At 40.6% G+C, this 17,057-nt stretch overlaps 1 protein-coding gene across 3 annotated transcripts in view; it reads right to left on the reverse strand.

Annotated features, from left to right (window-relative positions):
* LOC308122062 (seizure protein 6 homolog) overlaps positions 1-12,671 on the reverse strand; it is a gene marked incomplete at its 3' end in the record, with an annotated part of 105,685 nt that extends 93,014 nt beyond the window's left edge. For 2 of the 3 annotated variants that reach the window (XM_080483684.1, XM_080483682.1), the window contains exon 1: positions 12,201-12,618. In XM_080483684.1, the coding sequence (XP_080339810.1) occupies positions 12,201-12,288 (88 nt within the window). In that variant the 5' untranslated portion in view covers positions 12,289-12,618. Of the gene's footprint in view, positions 1-12,200 lie in introns of all 3 variants that reach the window. The other variant, XM_080483683.1, reaches the window with a different exon arrangement.
* Between the last annotated feature and the right edge of the window lie 4,386 nt (positions 12,672-17,057).

Here is a 17,057-nt window from a genome sequence, read left to right on the forward strand (position 1 = left end):
TGAGTGTTTGAATGGTTGATAAAAAAAAGTATTACATGATTACATGATTAAGGTGAATATAAGCAGCTGGAAAGAGAGACAGCATCTCTGCAGCTCATTTATTGGTTACTGAACGTTCAGTAATTTCAGTAAATGTGACTGAGTTGTGTAAACGTGTAATGTAATTGCGCTAGTTATGGTGACACACTGTAAAAGAAGCCAGAATCAGTAAAACAGCATGATAAACTGCTCCATTCAGTCGTTTCCTTTTGATGGGTTGAAATAGGACATGAGTGACAGCTCTTTTGAAAGAAGCCTTTTCCTCACCTGTCCACCAGGTGTCCTTACCCTCCTCGCCCTGACCTCCACGCCTGCGACTCCTCCCATTATCGTCCTCTATGTCCTGCTGCCCGTCTCACAGCTGAACCGCCTCACTTTTCCCTTTTCTCTGACCTGTTTCTTTTTGCAGTTGACTTGCTGTCTTGCCGTCTATTTGATTCCCGCTGTTACCTGTTGCCTGCTTGTCAATTTTTCCAGGTTTTCAAGGGTTTCTTTCCCTCCATGTTTACAGTAACCGCTTCTGTCATATCTGCTTCGCTCCCTCAGTCTCCCGCTCGAGGTCTGCGTGCTGCAGTTCTGATTTCACAAAGCAGCCGAGTGATTTCACCCTCCAGGCCCAATCGCACATATGCTTACATCATTAATACTGAATCATGGATGAAGAGGAGCGAAACACCACATTAAGTGGGTCAAAATGTTCTGGTGAACGGGCATAACCACATGTGAAACATCTGACTTAGAGTCTAGACAAGCAGGCACAAGTCAAATTCATGTTTCTTTTTTTCCTCCCCCCCCCCCCCCCCCCCAATCTCCAAAAGGTCAGCGAGAACCATTTGATAAGGGAATAAAATAAATCCCAGAGAGGCTGAGAAATCAAGTCTGCCAGTAAACGGACATAATTCAAAAGTTAATACGGCTGTGTTATTGTTTATCCTTTAACAGCCACCTTAGTTTTTGAGTGCAGGGAGTCATTTCACATGCCTTACACCACACATAGTGGCTCAAGTATTTGTTTCTACACATGGCAGAATAGTTGAAAAGAGTATAGCTTCTGTATGAACAACATAAAGAATTCTTTTTGCTGCTGCTGCTGCCTGTGGTATTGTGGCTCCAGTAGCTACACTTATTCGGACACTATTCTCCCATTTGGAGAGAATTCCTGAAGATTTCCTGTTTGCTCTTTACATGGATGTTTTCTCACAGGGCCCCACTGTTTCCGTGTTCCCACACATTTAATTGGACTGTGTGATGTGCGCTAATGTGGTTAATAGACTGAGAGTCCGCCCCACTGAAGAGGACATCAAAATAGTCTAACGATGGAAAAGGTTTCAAAACAACCATGGGTGATGGGTTGCAGGATGTGTAGATGCAGTATGCAATTTGCTTACGTATTACCTGTAATGCTATTTACAAGAGTGTTCTCAAACTTTCCGTGTGGGTCTCCGAAAGAGAAGTTGGATGACATATATTTTATTTTTACAACTAAAATGAGCATTAAAAGGTATTACTTTGTTCTTATAAACTGTTATGTCATCTCATGGTTTCCTTTCGCGAGTGCATTATTGACAACATCAAGATCCATGTGACGATTACCAAAACACAACATATTTGTCTATTCATGCACTTGATCAGCTGTAAATGCTGATTACTTAATGAATATGATCAATGTTTTGTGTTAGTCACAAACAGGATTGGATGACCCATTGTTTAGGAAATGAAAGTCATACAGGAGAGTAAATTTCTTGTGATCAAGGCCAGTAAAATAATCTTCTAAAAACAATAAAGCAAAAGTATTTATTTAGAACATTGTTCCAAAGACGTTTTCAGGAAAAAATTTAACAAATTCGACTGATAGTCTCACAGGTATGATCCGGTAAAATGAAAACTTTACAGAACAAAATGTGTACATGTAAGAGTCATTTTCTTTACATGTTTTCTTTTTTTTTTAGGATTCTTAGAAAAACATCTCTGTGCAATCAGTCCGTTGAGATCTACATACAATGACTTGGGTTTGAATCTAAAACTAACTTTAACAGGAAGAAAGAACTCAGTGAGCACATAAGAATTTGATCCAGATTTCACAGAAAGATAAATAATTTCTTCTTTGTCCCATTATCTGTTCGCCTGCCATTTTTATTGAAACCTGTGCACAAGCCTTTGAGATATCCTGCCGACCACCCAACCATTCAGAATATAAAGCTCTTGGTGGAGGTGAAAGAATACTGCGGTTTGTAAATAACCCAATATCTTAAAAATAGAAAAAAAAAATGTATATTAAATATGATATATATTTTTGTAGGCTTTGTGTTTTCAAACTATGAACAGTCGGGCACTTCATACCACCTGATAGAGGCAGCACAATCCTTATTCCACCTATATTCAGACAGACATTCATATGTGAGTCTACAAGATGGATAGATATTATTCCTTTCAAAAGCTTCACAGATCTCTCAGCACTAGAAGAACATCTTCTGCCTGGTTTTTTCCCCGCTCTCTTTACTATACCAAAGCAAAAATAACACCAATATCTGTGTTAGTCAGGCAATAGTAAATTCGCACCGTTTCCAAATATCCAACAAAGACATGGCAACTTGAAAAGGGTTATTGTTGCAAAACAAACGTCACCTTGTCATATTTATCTAATTTCTTTTGCACTGTGTGCCTGTTACCTTTTTTTTTTTTTTTAAACTATCCTGCTGAATTCTGTCACTTCCTGTTTCAAATTAAACGTCATCTAGGATAAAAAAAAAAAAAAACATTTTAGCTGTGCAGGGTTTTGAACCTGTTTTTTTAAATTCTCACAAACAAAACAAAGTGCTTGAATCATTCTGTAGAAGCATTGGAGTTCATTTACCATATGGCTCCAGTCTCATTTAGTGATTTTGACCCCTTCGGAAACCTCGACAGTTTGTATCTAATCACATCTCGAGCACTCTGGTATTTCCGAGTACACACCATGTAAAAAGGCCTTGTCCGGTCTTTGTGAGGATGATCCCTCACTGTCAGAATTCCATTTCACTGTTTGCCTTTATAATTCAGAGTTAATCCCACAAAGTATACACAGGCAGGCTTCATGGGCTGAATATATGCACCTCCCCCAAGCTGCTGAGGCGGAGGTTAAGGCAGAAGTCAAACAGGGATTTTTCCATGTGATGATAAACTCACATTCGCTCCTGGAACAGAAACAACAAATGTAACGATGAAATGTTACACACGTTGTTACTGTACAAGTGCCGCCTGCATAAATCAAAGAATAATCTCGCTTCTGCGTGCGTGTGTAACTCTGAGGCAGTTATAAAACCTCATAATGATTTCAAGTTTGAAAAATATGGAGTGAGCTGTCATTTGCAGAAATGTGTTCGATTTGTTGTTTCAGAAAAAGTAAACAAATATTGCAGAAATTTGTAATTAAATGCACCTATTCAATGCAAATACAGCTCTAATATTTAAGACTAAAATGTTAAAGTTGCACAAATTATTCCTCAGTGCAGCAAATATTTAATTAAAACGAAATCTCCTGCAACATAGTTTATGAGGCAATTGAGGAAGGTTACATTTGTTGACCTCTTCAGCAGGGCAAGGCTGTCTCTGCTTTCTATCGTTGCTTAGCTATCCTTTGAAGATACATTCAGAGACGTAAATAAAAACGAAAAATCCTTCAAATGCTTGTGCTTTCCACTTGACAGCAGGCTGATTCAATCATCGACATAATTTCAGGGCAAAGGACCAACATTAATATGACCATTCCCGTATACCAACGGTTACATTTACCTTGTTCGCAATGTTTGTTAGCCTGCCAACGCGCGGAAATCAGTTCAAACACAAACCCAGCTCAAAAGGATTTTCAGAATGTTGATGCAATATTATTGTGGACGTTGGCAAGAATTTGAAAAGAACAAATTTGTCTTGATTTTAGTGGCTTTCCATTTGATGGTAAAACCATTTCACCACGTCGAGGGAGAGAAAAATCAGCTGACCCGTCTTTGGAAAGACAAGGGTTTCTATTCAGATATTCACAAGAAGCTACTTGAGATGTTTTAGATGTCACGCCTTCTTTGTCTTGCAGTCTGACAAACAAACTCGCACAGAAATTAAAGAGCTGAATACTTCGCATATCTGACAGGTATTGTTTGGTCGACAAGGCTTTTCCTCCCCTCGCGTGAAGCTGCTAAACATTGCTTCACCCTCTATTTCACACAGCATCTGAAAGAAATGTCAGAAATGCACAGACCAGCTTTTACCACTAAAAGCTATAGCCCAGCAATCAATGATGTGGTCCAACAGAGCTGCTGCTGTTCCCCACTAAGTAATCCATTCTTAAGGGCGAGTATTCTTTTTTAAGGCCGCTCGCCGCTCTGACAGATGAGAATGGCCACAATGAGCTGGCTCTCCATCACCAGGGGAGAAGCGAAGGCAGATGCCAGCGTTGTAACTGACAGACAATTGCCTGACCACCCGGCAGTAGCTCGGACTGACAATGTTCGATATTTTGAAGATGGTGGTCGATGTGAGAACCTCTGAATTATACACAAGGTCCTGTGGGACATGACTTCAATATATCTCACCAGAGAGAACAAATGTTACGGTCATATAGTAGTTTTCTACGATGTGCCTGTATTGTTTGGACGTCAGCTTAACAAAGTAATGGGAGTCGTATGCATGGCCGAGATCTGAAACTTAATTGTAGCCAGGCCAGGTCTCAAAGTGAAAAATATCTTTGGTGCGCAAAAACCCTTTAGAGACGTTTTTAAATTCATCCATAGACAAAGTGGAAGACATGTAAAAGTAAAAGTGAACAAAGTTAAAAGCAGTAACCCTCCCCACTGCCCTGCGCACTTTGACTGCTTGTGTTTGTCTTTGACTATTTTCAATTACTCGTAGAACGACTATCCCCTTCCTTGATCTATCCACAACATTGTTATCTCTCCCTGCTACTTATAATATGTTTACTCATCCTGATGAATTCAATTACATCTTTTCAGAGGAAATTACTGTGGGGGTGGCTCAGCCTGCCAGAGGTCAGCACTAACTGTGAATACTAAAACTACTCCCCCAAACACATTACACAGCCTATTACCTGCTGCTTTCCACATAGCACTCTCCGACCCTACATAAGCCTTTCCAGTGCCACAGATGAAATGCTTTCTAGATGGGATCTGGCGTGGAGAAGAGGGGAAGAGAGCTGGAGCTGTCCCTAGGCCTAATCGTTTCAGAGAGCCATCCCCACTGCAGCCGCAAAATACGCCAGTCCTGATTAGGGAGGTGTGTACACGGCCAGGCAGAGCGTAAAAGGTGCGGAAAGGAGGCTTGGCCTGAGGGAGGCTAGCACTGCTGACTTCCTTTTTATTTATTTTTTTTTCCAGTCGACGACTGGTGGGATCGATAAGGCACAAGGCCAAAGGCAAAACAGGTATAAAGTAAGCCTGCAATGTAGTGCCTTGACAAAGTGGTAGACATCTCTTCATTTGGAGTTTTGCTACAGGGCTTCTCTTCACTTGATATAAATTAAATGTGGATGGCCCCTCCCAATTCAAATTAGCCACTTTTTCAGTGCCATGTGCCCGCCCCGATGGAAGTTAAACCCCCTGCCGCCCACTTTGAGAGGGAAATACTGTGGGCAAGGCGTCTCAAAGCGTCTGCTCCTGAGAAAATGTCTCTCCTGTGCCGAGAATACATGTTGACAATTTCATTGTAAAGCTGTTACTTTAAATCTCTGAAGGGATGATTGTGTTGAGACAAAACACAAAGGCTGTTGGAAAAACCTCTCACATAATTATCTAAATGCAGGAAAGCCATTTCAGGTCCATCCAAACTGTCAAACTGATTAAACAAAGAGAATGTGAAATGCTATCAGGAAAAACAGCCAGTGGCTTCTTACAGACTGTGTTGTGCATATATATATATATATAAATAAAGAGAGCGAGAGAGAGAGAGAGGGAGAGACAGAGAGTTATTAGTATATATATTCAAATACAAGTATGAGCTAAATGCTCTTTATCAAGTCGACACAAAAAGCTCAATGTAAGTTGATCTAAAAGCCTTGAATATAGTGACTATTCATGTCACCACACTAAAGTTGCTTGATGGTCAAGTAGTTTGAGTTATGAAATTAATTAATAATTCCGTTTGCTTGCAATACAGATTTTAAAGAGTTTTGTTTTTTTTCTTAGAATATCAAAGAAACTGTACATGTTCACGAATGAATGGGTGTTTTCAGATATACACACAAACTGTTGGTATTCTGTGACCAATTTTATACAACCATAATTATTACATTATTCATATAAACTTAAGTAATCAGCCTCTTTATCTCAAGATGCATTTAGAGACCTGCTTGGAATATACTTTTGTATTAAAAGATGTTGTCAATCATTTCATATTCTTCTAAGTTTTTCTATTTGAACTGTGTAATCTTCCAGATTTAGCCCAAGCGCAGCCTGATTCAGTGGACTAAAATATTCAGTTTCCTTTCCATAGGGTGAACGCAGCTGTTAGAGAGGCATTCTAAGCAAAACAGTGATGAAATCCAAAAGATCCTTGCAAAAATAGTCTTTTTTTTTTTTTTTTTCCCTCGACAAATAAAGCTCCCCACTTTTGTGAAAGAAAATATATGAGGCAATGACTCAAATTAGGATGCATAGAACATTCTCACGGAGCGAGAGAGGCATTTGCACATGAAGAGTTGAAAATGACTCGCATTCAGCCAAGCTGTGAGCTCCACCTAGGAGGCAGTGAAAGAGACCGAGACAGGCACAGAGAGGGGCTGAGGCAGGCAGGCGCCAAGCCTTGAAGAGGGGCATTCTGGCATAATGACTCTCATTTACCATTGACAGGCCTTGGGAAAGTTAAACTAATTATGACAGCACACAGATGCTGAATAGCCCTTGATGAAGTTAATAACTGGCAATCCAACAAACAGGTGTTGAATGATTTCTGTTTCCTCCCTTGGAATTATAGGATGTTCCGATTTTTCCCGCACACCGCTCAAAGCGGCAGCCTCCCCAAAAGGCAGAATTCATCCTGCCTTATCCCCATGATCCTGGTAAATTTCATGAACATTTGTGAACGTTGAACAGCCCCAACCTTAGAATACAAAAATCAAGTTCTGAATCCTGTAACATTTGTGTGACTAACAGGGGGAATTACTACCGAGTTGAATGAGCACACAAAAATGCTTGTTTGAAGTGAATGGCGCTTCCTGCTACCATTGTGGTAACAGGTGTCAATACAAAAGAATAGCTACAATATGCCTTTTTTTTTTTGACTGTGTAGTCAGTCACTGACAGGATTTGACTATGCACATCTTATAATATTAAGTCCACATAAACTGGATGCTAAATTGTGGTTAATTTCTTAAGACAATATTCCAATCAGGAACTCAGTCTGTGCAGATACAATATTGAAATACTGACGGAAGAAGTGATCATATCGGACAAACGGGTGATATATGTTAGCCGGTGAGTGAGCTGTCAGCAGCTGTTGTATTGGAAGCAAACGAAACGGGCCAAGCATAAAGATGTGAGTGACTTTGACAAGGGCCATAATTGTGATGGCCAGACAACAATGTCAGAGCATCTCTAATACAACAGGTTTTGTGTGTGTGTGTGTGTGTGTGTTTTCTTTTTTTTTCCTGGTATGTTGTTGCGAATAGCTTACAAAGGGTGACTCAAGACACAGCAAGCAGTAAAATGGCTGCAGGTTTACAGGCACCCAAGGGATACTGATGAATGTGTAGAGTAAAGCCTGGCCCAAAGAACATCTGAGGACTGTGACACTGGCTAAAAGCTTAGCAGATCATACGGGCCTCTCATCAATGCTGAAAGTGCAAACAATGAGCTGGATTACGGAGCAACGCTGGCCAACTGAGAAGACTTTTTTTTTTTTTTTTTTTTCCCCATAACATTTGGATGGCTTGCTAGTTTAGTTTTGTTTACCTGTAAGAAAAATAGCAGCATGGTGCACTTATGTGAGAGGCAATGTGATGCTTCGGTCATTCATGTGGATGTTGCTACCTAATGGCGGACCATTTATATACTCCTTCATGGCTGCGGTGGCTTTGAGCTGCTGAGAGAAACCCCGAAAAAAAGAAAAGAAAGAAAGAAAATCAGGAATGATTTGAAAACAAGGCAAAGACTGGCCTTTTAAATTCCTCAGACATTCATCCCATCAAGCTTATGTGCGAGGCCATATCTCCCAACACTGAAAACTTTACATAGCTGAAAGTTGCCGGGTGGGGAGGGGTTAATCAATCTCCCTCTTGGTGAGTAAAGGTGCTTCTCCAGCAGACTGGAGGAAACACATGAAATAATTAAAATGAATTAAAACGGGGCTGCCAACTCCTACAAACAGAGAACGAAATTCATGCAACATTCTCAAAGATCACACAGGGCACAGACTGAGTCTCACGCTGAGTTGCGTTTAATTAAAAAATTGAGTTGTCTATGCAGTTAAAGTAGCAAGAAGAACAGTTTACAATGAGTGGCGATAAGAATACATATAAAAGTCTGCAACTTTTATCTTAACTTACCTCCCCCCCCCCCCCACCACACACGTCCGCATCAAAAACATTCCCCCGCGTCTGGTTTATTCACAAATGGCACCCAGGTTGTGGATGATATTACAACAATTCACAGCATGCCATTGAAGCTCAATAAAATGTAATTAAATCAAGATAATTTAGGAAACATAAAACCACGTTTCCCCAGATAACAACAGACTATTGTTGACAGGCAGGGATAACGTGTACGCATCAAGATAACTTCAGGTGCCTCATCAAACACAAAAAAATCTCTTGTTATACTCATGCACAAGTGCAGATTAAGCATAAAATGTTGATTAGAAATATCTAGACGGATTTGTTGTCACTTGTGACTTGTTCCAATGCAGTAAAAATACTAAGAGCTACTTTATATTACATTCATTATATAGGCGCTTAAATGGAATTTATTTAATGTAGGGGAGGTTCAGGTTTTCCCTTTATTGTTGTATATCAAAGTTTCTGAATAAAGCACTGGGATAATAATTATAAGCTTCACATTTGTCTTATGAATGCTTTGCTGTGGTGTGTAAAAAAACATTTTTTGTCCACTAATTTATTCTATTTATTGGTTTAATTACGTTGTTTGTTTTTATTTCAATATAACCTTACTGAATAGGATAATTATAAGTGTTTAAAAAAGCATACAAGATGAAATAAGATGTCTTTATAGTCATGTATTATTTAACTTGTCATTGTTTGAACTATGTCAATGTAAAGGTGAAGGTGAAGGGGAAGCTGTGCAAACTCAACACGGACCTTCTGAGTCTTGCTCTCATTTCCGCTGAACATAAGTAAAAGACTCAAAGACATAAAAAGCACAGGACATGTTTCGGGGCAATACGATTAATTTGTCTTGTTGTTTTTGTATTTAAAGTGAAACATAAATTGCTGAGAAGTGCTGAGCAGAATTTTAAAGTCCCCTCTTATGCCCCTGCAACCATCCTTCTTAATAATGTGATTTCAAAAAAAATTAATAAAAGAATAAGCAGCTTGAGAAATTAATTTACTGGGTAAGATTATTTACTACGCTCATTCCTATTCAAGGTAAGTTATCCTCATGTATTCGGTTATAAATTTGAAGTTTTGAATGACTGTGAAATAACATTATTCAAAAGCCAGCACATTAAAATATCCACATTATCATAATGTATCAGTCTTTCCTCTTTCAGCATGCAGCTTTGTAATCACAATCGCATGAGGTGCATGCAAGCATGAAGAGCTGAAGTAAACAAAACAAAAAAAGGAAATCTTTTTATAACAGTGCGCTGTTCTCGCACAGGTTATCCACACTCATGAATAGTGAACAGTTTACATCTTGATCATCAGAAAGTGTAAAGGATGCTGAGGAGACTGAATGTTTTAAAGAAATCACAATATACATAGGAAAAGTAAGATAATGAAGACTGTCAGACACTGTGTTTGGGGGTTAAATAAATTGTAAAATCACAAACATTGCCTGACGTGCCAATGCAAATTGAGAGAGCGAGGGGCAATGCAAATTAACGCATAAAGAGAAAAATATGCAAATGACCCAGCGGTTAAGAAACAATTTTGTGCTTAATAATAAAAGCATTTGGCTCATTGGTACTAGATATAATTCATTTCTGGAACTATAAACTGACACACACACACGCACACAGAGTTCCTGAAACCTTGCCATGAAAGAGATGGATGACTGTTTGTGTTCCCTGCTAAGCAACAGACTGATTTCTAAAAAGTAAAAAAAAAACAAAAAAAAACAAGTAATGCCAATAAAAGGTTTAACCCACTTTTTAACCACATCTTTAATTTTTTTGACTAAGTCTAAGTCTTTCGATAATGACAAATCATCACACTTCCAAGAACTACAAGCTGAAACGCCTGGGAAGCTGAACTGTGGTTGGACCATTTGCTGGCTAAGCAACAGCAAAGAAATTCTCTCATGGAAACTGGTAAATTTCATTTTGCTCTGAAAAATAATGCACTGTGCATTTTTCCCCTCTCTCCCAAGAGTTTCAAGCAGTGAGTGAACGAGGCAGGTGTGTTCTGGGGGATTTCTGCAATTGTGCCAGTGAAAACACCGAAAATGTACACTTCTCTGCACACAACTGCCCCCCCCCCCCAATCACCCCTGAGTGTGTGCACAAGTTGATTAACATTGAAACAATAAAAAAATATCCTCTGAGTGGATCAGGCTGCAGCACAAGTAACATGATTTGAACTTCACTTCTATAAGGTTGGAAATTCCAATACTGTAATAACGCAGCACCTCTCCTCTATTAGATATTCAATCAGTAGCTGTTTTGTTGATGGTGAAAAATATTGTTGCAGCCACCGGTGCAGAATTGCATCTCGGTCTTCAATGGGCTTGCATATAATGACTAAACCAGCCCAGGCAATAAAAATTCATCTTCATACATATTACATTGTTTAGTAATCACTTTTTCCTCATAAATCCGTTCAATTTTAACGTGGAATGGACAGCTTCCATAACAGGCTTCATCAAAAAAGATGAGGACATTTGTTGAGTTTACTTGCATCTATTTCACTTTATACTACAAGCCTCACTAACTGGAAGTGACTGCATGCGTCAACTGTACTGTCTTAAGAGATCCTGCTCCAACAGAATATCTTCAGGTGTATATTGTGTTTATCAAATTTATTTATTTTTCCAAGACTTTTACGAGGCATTAGTCATACCCTGCATACTGATCACTCTGCACTACTTTGGGGGAAACTTGACAAAAAAGAGATAAATATCACCTCCACATAGGGGTGATTGCAAAACTGTAGACCGGCCCGAAACACAGATATTCCGACAGAAAGCGTAGTTATAATGATGAAGAGAGGGCAGACGCACACCAGAGAAATAATTAGGACAAGGCCACTGTGCATGAATCCGTTGCCGCTTCCCACAAGCACTCAACTGTGTCAAACAGCTTGGTCAATAATCTTCAGCAATTCCCGAGGATTAGAGTCTTATTACCGAGCACCGGCTGTCACACAGACCTCGGTGCCCAAACAAGTCACTTCCTGACTGTTTGCTCCGGGTTTCAGTGAACAAATAACCATCTAACCACCCCGCAAGAACATTGATCACATCAGGTTGAGTTGGGTTCATTATAGTTTGTGGATGTCTTATTAAGTTCTCTCCTCCCCAGAGGTTGTTTTCACATTGTTGTGCGTGCGCGCGCGCGTGTGTGTGTGCGTGTGCATTAAAAACAACGTAAAGCATTTTGTGGAAGTTGTCAGTAGGTTGTCATGTAATTGACTGAATGTTAAACACATTTCATCCTGTGGCAACCTCTCATTAGACATCCCCCGTGGACAAAATGGAACCACGTGGATTTCTCGTTTGTTGTCCTTCTAATTATATTTTGTCCATGTAGTTAAAGTAACAACAAAAATTAAAAAAAATTGTGTGGATTTAAACAAAAAAAAATAAAAGTCTGCAACTTAGTGCAAATATACAGATATTTTGCTTGTCAGATTAGGATCAGCAACTTGACAACTTTACACAGAAATAACGAATCATGTGTGTCGATGTATCAAATTAACACCACTTGTAGATTTGACAAATTGCCATCCGTCTCGCACGGAGAACGAACTGTGATTTGCACAAAAGTGCATGCAAGTTCCTCACCTTGTCCGTGTATTTGAGCCACGGCGGCTGCAGCGACAACCAAAACCGCGAAGAGGCTCTCAAATTGCCGCTCTCGTCTCAAGCACATGTCTCCCCAAAGTCGAGGTCGCTGTCCACGTCGCTACCGTGCACGTCCCTTCGGTTGCAAAAATATATTGAGGAAGCGGGGGAAAAAAAAATACTTCCAGCGGAGAAAAACAACAAAAAGCGAGCAAAGCGAGGGTCTGATCGTCGGGAACGTGAACGGAGGCGAGCGGCTCGGTCTCTATGACTTCCTCAAGAATTCTCTCGGAGTGAAGACGGTCGAGAATAATCAAGTGAAACGCGGAGGTCCTTTTCTTTTTCTTTTTTTTTTTTTTTAATTTGGAGGCTCCGTAAGCGGATTCCTTGTCTGTGTGAGCTGTGGACACATGGAGAGAAAGAGGAAGCCGAGCGAGGCTTTCAGCACCGCGGACAGCTCCTAGCGTCTGCTGCTGGAACAGCCGCTCAAAGTTAAAAGTTGGAGGACTGACTCCTCTCTCCTCCTCCTAAATATATTCAGTCATAATGAGGCCTTACAAAAAAATCTAATGAAAAACTGAAAACATTCCATAGCAATAGGGTTTTATTGGGATTTGGCTCAGTGGAGTTCATTATACTTGTATTTTTTTATTTTCCTTTCTCCTCTTCAAGCAAGTAGGGTTTGACCATGAACCTTTGACATGTTAAGACAGTGTTCCTCGTCTTCATCAGAAAAGCCTTTAGACCCTTTTTACACAACTGTGAAAACGCATTATTTTTGCAATTTTGTTTCAGGAAAGTTTTAGGGCAACGTTTTGAAAACAATGTCCATTTATACACAAATGTTAGAAACACTGACATTTGTGAAGTTTTCCTGCTGGGCCATGAGTTGGTATAAACTTTCAGTTGCTATAAACATTAAAGCTGCAGTCAGCCTTGAATTGGTCCTCGCTACTTGCGGAACTGTTAGTCATCTGGTGAAAGGTGAAATTTGGGTTCAGTCGGAGCCTGGATATGTTATGTAGACCGTACTTCCTGTCTCCAGCAAATGGCGCTATGGCCGATGGTTGTAATCGTCAAATGGCTGTGAGCAGATCTGGACTCTCATGCAACATGTAACATTTGAGCCAGATCAGAGCATGTATGGCCTAATTCTTGTTTCTAGCAAGTGGCGCCATGGCCGATGGTTGTTATTGTCATATGATCAGATCTGGACTCTAAAGCAACGAGTAAAGTTTGAGGCCAATCAAAGGATGTTGAGAGTATTAACAGTTCACTTCCTGTTTGATGGTGAATACTAAGGTTTATGGCATAGCCACGTCCATACCCTCAAGTGGAGCTATGACTGAGAGTCATGTGATGGAATGTGTGAAGATTCAGGCAGAACAGAGCACATTCAGGTTATTTACAATCCACTTCCTTTTTCCAGCAAGTGGCGCCATAACTGATTGTCGTCATTGTGATATGGCCGTGATGAGGGGAGGACTCTGGTGCGATGTGTCAAGTTTGAGGCCCATCTGAACAAGTTCAGGCCATTTACATTGCACCTTCTGTTCCATGGCAAGCGTGGCCACGGCCATGCCGTCAGATGGCACTGTAAGTGAGAGTCAGTGGCGCCGCCAGCCGGAATCCTGTACGCACCATGCGTACACATTTTTTGAAGGTGTGAAAAAATCTATATTTTATATTTAAAATTTTGTTTTTGTCTCTGCATGGTGTACCGTCACCATAATGTTTTGCTGGGCTGTTTTTTTTTACCTTTTCTATCCACAGAAACAAATGTGAGGTAAACTGGAATTACTTGCTAGGATGAGTTTGCGCTTCAAAATTTTTCAATTTGGGCCCAAATTTTCAAAATAGTCAACTTCCCGTCTGGTGTTCAGATCTGTACCAATCTATTCGTGCTTGTGTGTTTCCCAATTGTTGCATTTTCCACTGTTTACACAGAGACTGAGTCAGAGCATTTTCAAAAAGCTCCACTTCAGAGTCTCTAAAAAGTTGCATTTTCCGTGGCTCCAAGGCATGTAAACAGACACCCAAAATGCAACGAAAGCGTTCTGTTTTCACTTGAAAACGTTGCGTAAAGCACACAAATGACACTAGGAAGCAGGGAACGGGACGACGACAAAACAAGTTCACAAAATGAACTGACACAGACAAGAGTGGGAGAGGGGTTTAAATACACAGGGGAAGGGAGGACACAGGTGAAACTCATAACAACACAGATAGGTGCACGCAGAGGGAGAAGACAATTAGATAATTGGGAAAGCGAGGTGGACTCACAGGGGCAGAGCAGACTGAGACCAGACAACAATACACTATACACATTAACATTGTTGTTATTGTCCATCTGCTTGCGTGAGTGCAGAAGTTTACTGCAGCCGTTGTGCACATGTGCAGTAGCCGCATCTCCAGCACCTGCATGGAGCCTGAGTCGGAGTGTTTTCAAAAGGTTCCACCTAGGAGTCATTTTGAAAACGTTGCATCCAGTGGTTCTGAGCGCCATTGCCACGTAAGCAGACACCCAAAAACGCAAAAAAAAAAAATTTGTTTTCACTTGAAAACATTGTGTTAAAGGCCTTAGTCTTTCCATAAGTATTGTGCCTTCTTCTAACAATAATATTTTTACAATTTTTACAATTTACCTTCGACATGTTCCAACGGCGTTCTTCCGTCTTCATCAGAAACGTCCAAACTTTATCGGAATAGTTCAATGAAGCTCATTATGACTTTAATTTGTTCACAGTAGTTTTCCTTCTGCTCTTCGGGCAGGCGGGTTTTTACAACATGCGTAACTCTCTCCACAACAACACAAACACAGGTTGGTTCACTGAAAAGGGGCATTTATTGCTCGACTCTGTCTTTCATCCTTAGACCAGCAATAAGCCTTTGTGTCCTACGGCGTGAGAACTGTTACAACGAAGTTCAGAAATGTACAAAAGCCAGCGGAAACAGAACAATACAAGATCACACTCGGCAATAGAGATGAACATAAAACATACTTAAACAACAGGTTCTTAAGTCCATACAGTCCAGACAGTCCTTTGTATGGAATATTGTGACTTAAATATATGTTTACTACCATATCACTCTTTCACACATTCTTCATATTGAGAGGAGTTCTAAACTCCTCTCAAGTATTTTTGGTAGCTGGTGCCGACATATACAAGGTTCACTGCGCTAATGGCGGAGATTTTGGCCGAAGATCTGTTGGAGCGTCAGCCTTCCTCTCAGTCAGCTGACTTGTGTTTGCAATCCTAAATCATGAACCCCAAATGGCTCCCAATGGATTGACAGCGCTCTGCATGGCAGCAGCCTCCATTGGGGCGTGAATGTGTGTGTGAATGGGTGAATGTCATTAATGATGTAAAGCGCTTTGGGGCCGCTCACGCAGTTGAAAAGCGCAATATTAGTGAAGTCCATTTACCATTTACCGTTTAAATCAAACCTCCTGTGCAGCGTCCAAACCCTGAGTCCTCATCTTTGGCTCTTTCTCACAATATTCCACAGCTGTCCTTATGATGATAGTTTAGCAGCAATAACTTAGTGTGGTGTGTCCCGCAAAATGACACAAACTCACATGATATACAAGTTCACATTTTTTTAAATCACACATGTCCACCACATTTAGTTTCCATCGATTACATCAAGTAGCATGTCTTACAGTTAAGTAAATTATTATAATGACTATTGAAATTGAATGTTTTGAACAGTGAGATATAAATTACAACATACATTTGATATGTTTCAACAGTGTTCTCCCGTCTTCATCAGGAGCGTCTAAATATTTAGGTATTTGTTCAGAGTTTGCATGTTCTCCTCTGCGTAGGTTTTCTTCAGGGTCCTCCAACAATCCAAAAACGTACATGTGAGGTTATTTGCTAACCCCAAATCTGTGTTTGCCTTGTTATTGGCTCCACCCTCCCCCATCGCTGAACTGGATGGATGGTTGTCTCTGAATTGTCTGAATGTGAAGATGTGTGTGTGTGTGTGTGTGTGTGTGTGTGTGTGTGTGTGCGTGCGTGCGTGCGTGCGTGCGTGCGTGCGTGCGTGCGTGCGTGCGTGCGTGCGTGCGTGCGTGCGTGCGTGCGTGCGTGCGTGTGTGTGTGTGTGTGTGTGTGTATCTCCGTGTGTTTGCCCTGTGATGGATGGGCGACATGTTTAGGGTGTAAACTAAGTGCTGTGGATCAGTTGGTTCTCTTCCAATTGCAATGTTGTGGATTCAATTCCCCCGTCTTACCCCGTCCATATGTCAGCCAACAAACATGGCCATTGTGTGTGTGTGAACGTGACTAACAGTTTCTGCTGAGTGAAGTCTGTTTACCTGCTCCTCAAGCCTACAGAAAATCTAGTCCTTTCGCTGCATTTTCATTTATAGCACTTCACATTTAACATCAACTGGCTCGCCTTTTGTTTGCTTTTACCAGACATTTCTTAAATTTACTTGTAAAATAAACATACTGGGGACTGCATGGTACAGTATTGTATTGTTCAGCACTCTCCACTCACAGTACGAATCCATAGTTAAGTGGATGCATTGATTTCTTCCAGATACTCTTGTTTCCTCTAATACTTCAAAAATGTGTTTTGATTAATTGGTGCCTCAAAATTACTCATAGGTGTGAATGTGCATGTTTCTGACTCTCTGTCTCTCTGTTTGCCCCATGGATAACTGGTGACATGAAAAGGCTGGTCGGCTGGTGCAGCCGGCTGGGATTGGCCCCAGTTCCCCATGACCTTAAGATGGATAATTGGCATAGAAGATGGATGGATAGACATAAAAGCATGGCTGCCCTCGCCCAAATGGTGGCATTAAGAAAAGGGGAATTATGAGGCCCAAACACAGCGCATCACCAC

This window comes from Lipophrys pholis, assembly GCF_963383615.2.
Source record: "Lipophrys pholis genome assembly, chromosome: 16".
NCBI classification, from domain to species: Eukaryota; Metazoa; Chordata; class Actinopteri; order Blenniiformes; family Blenniidae; genus Lipophrys; species Lipophrys pholis.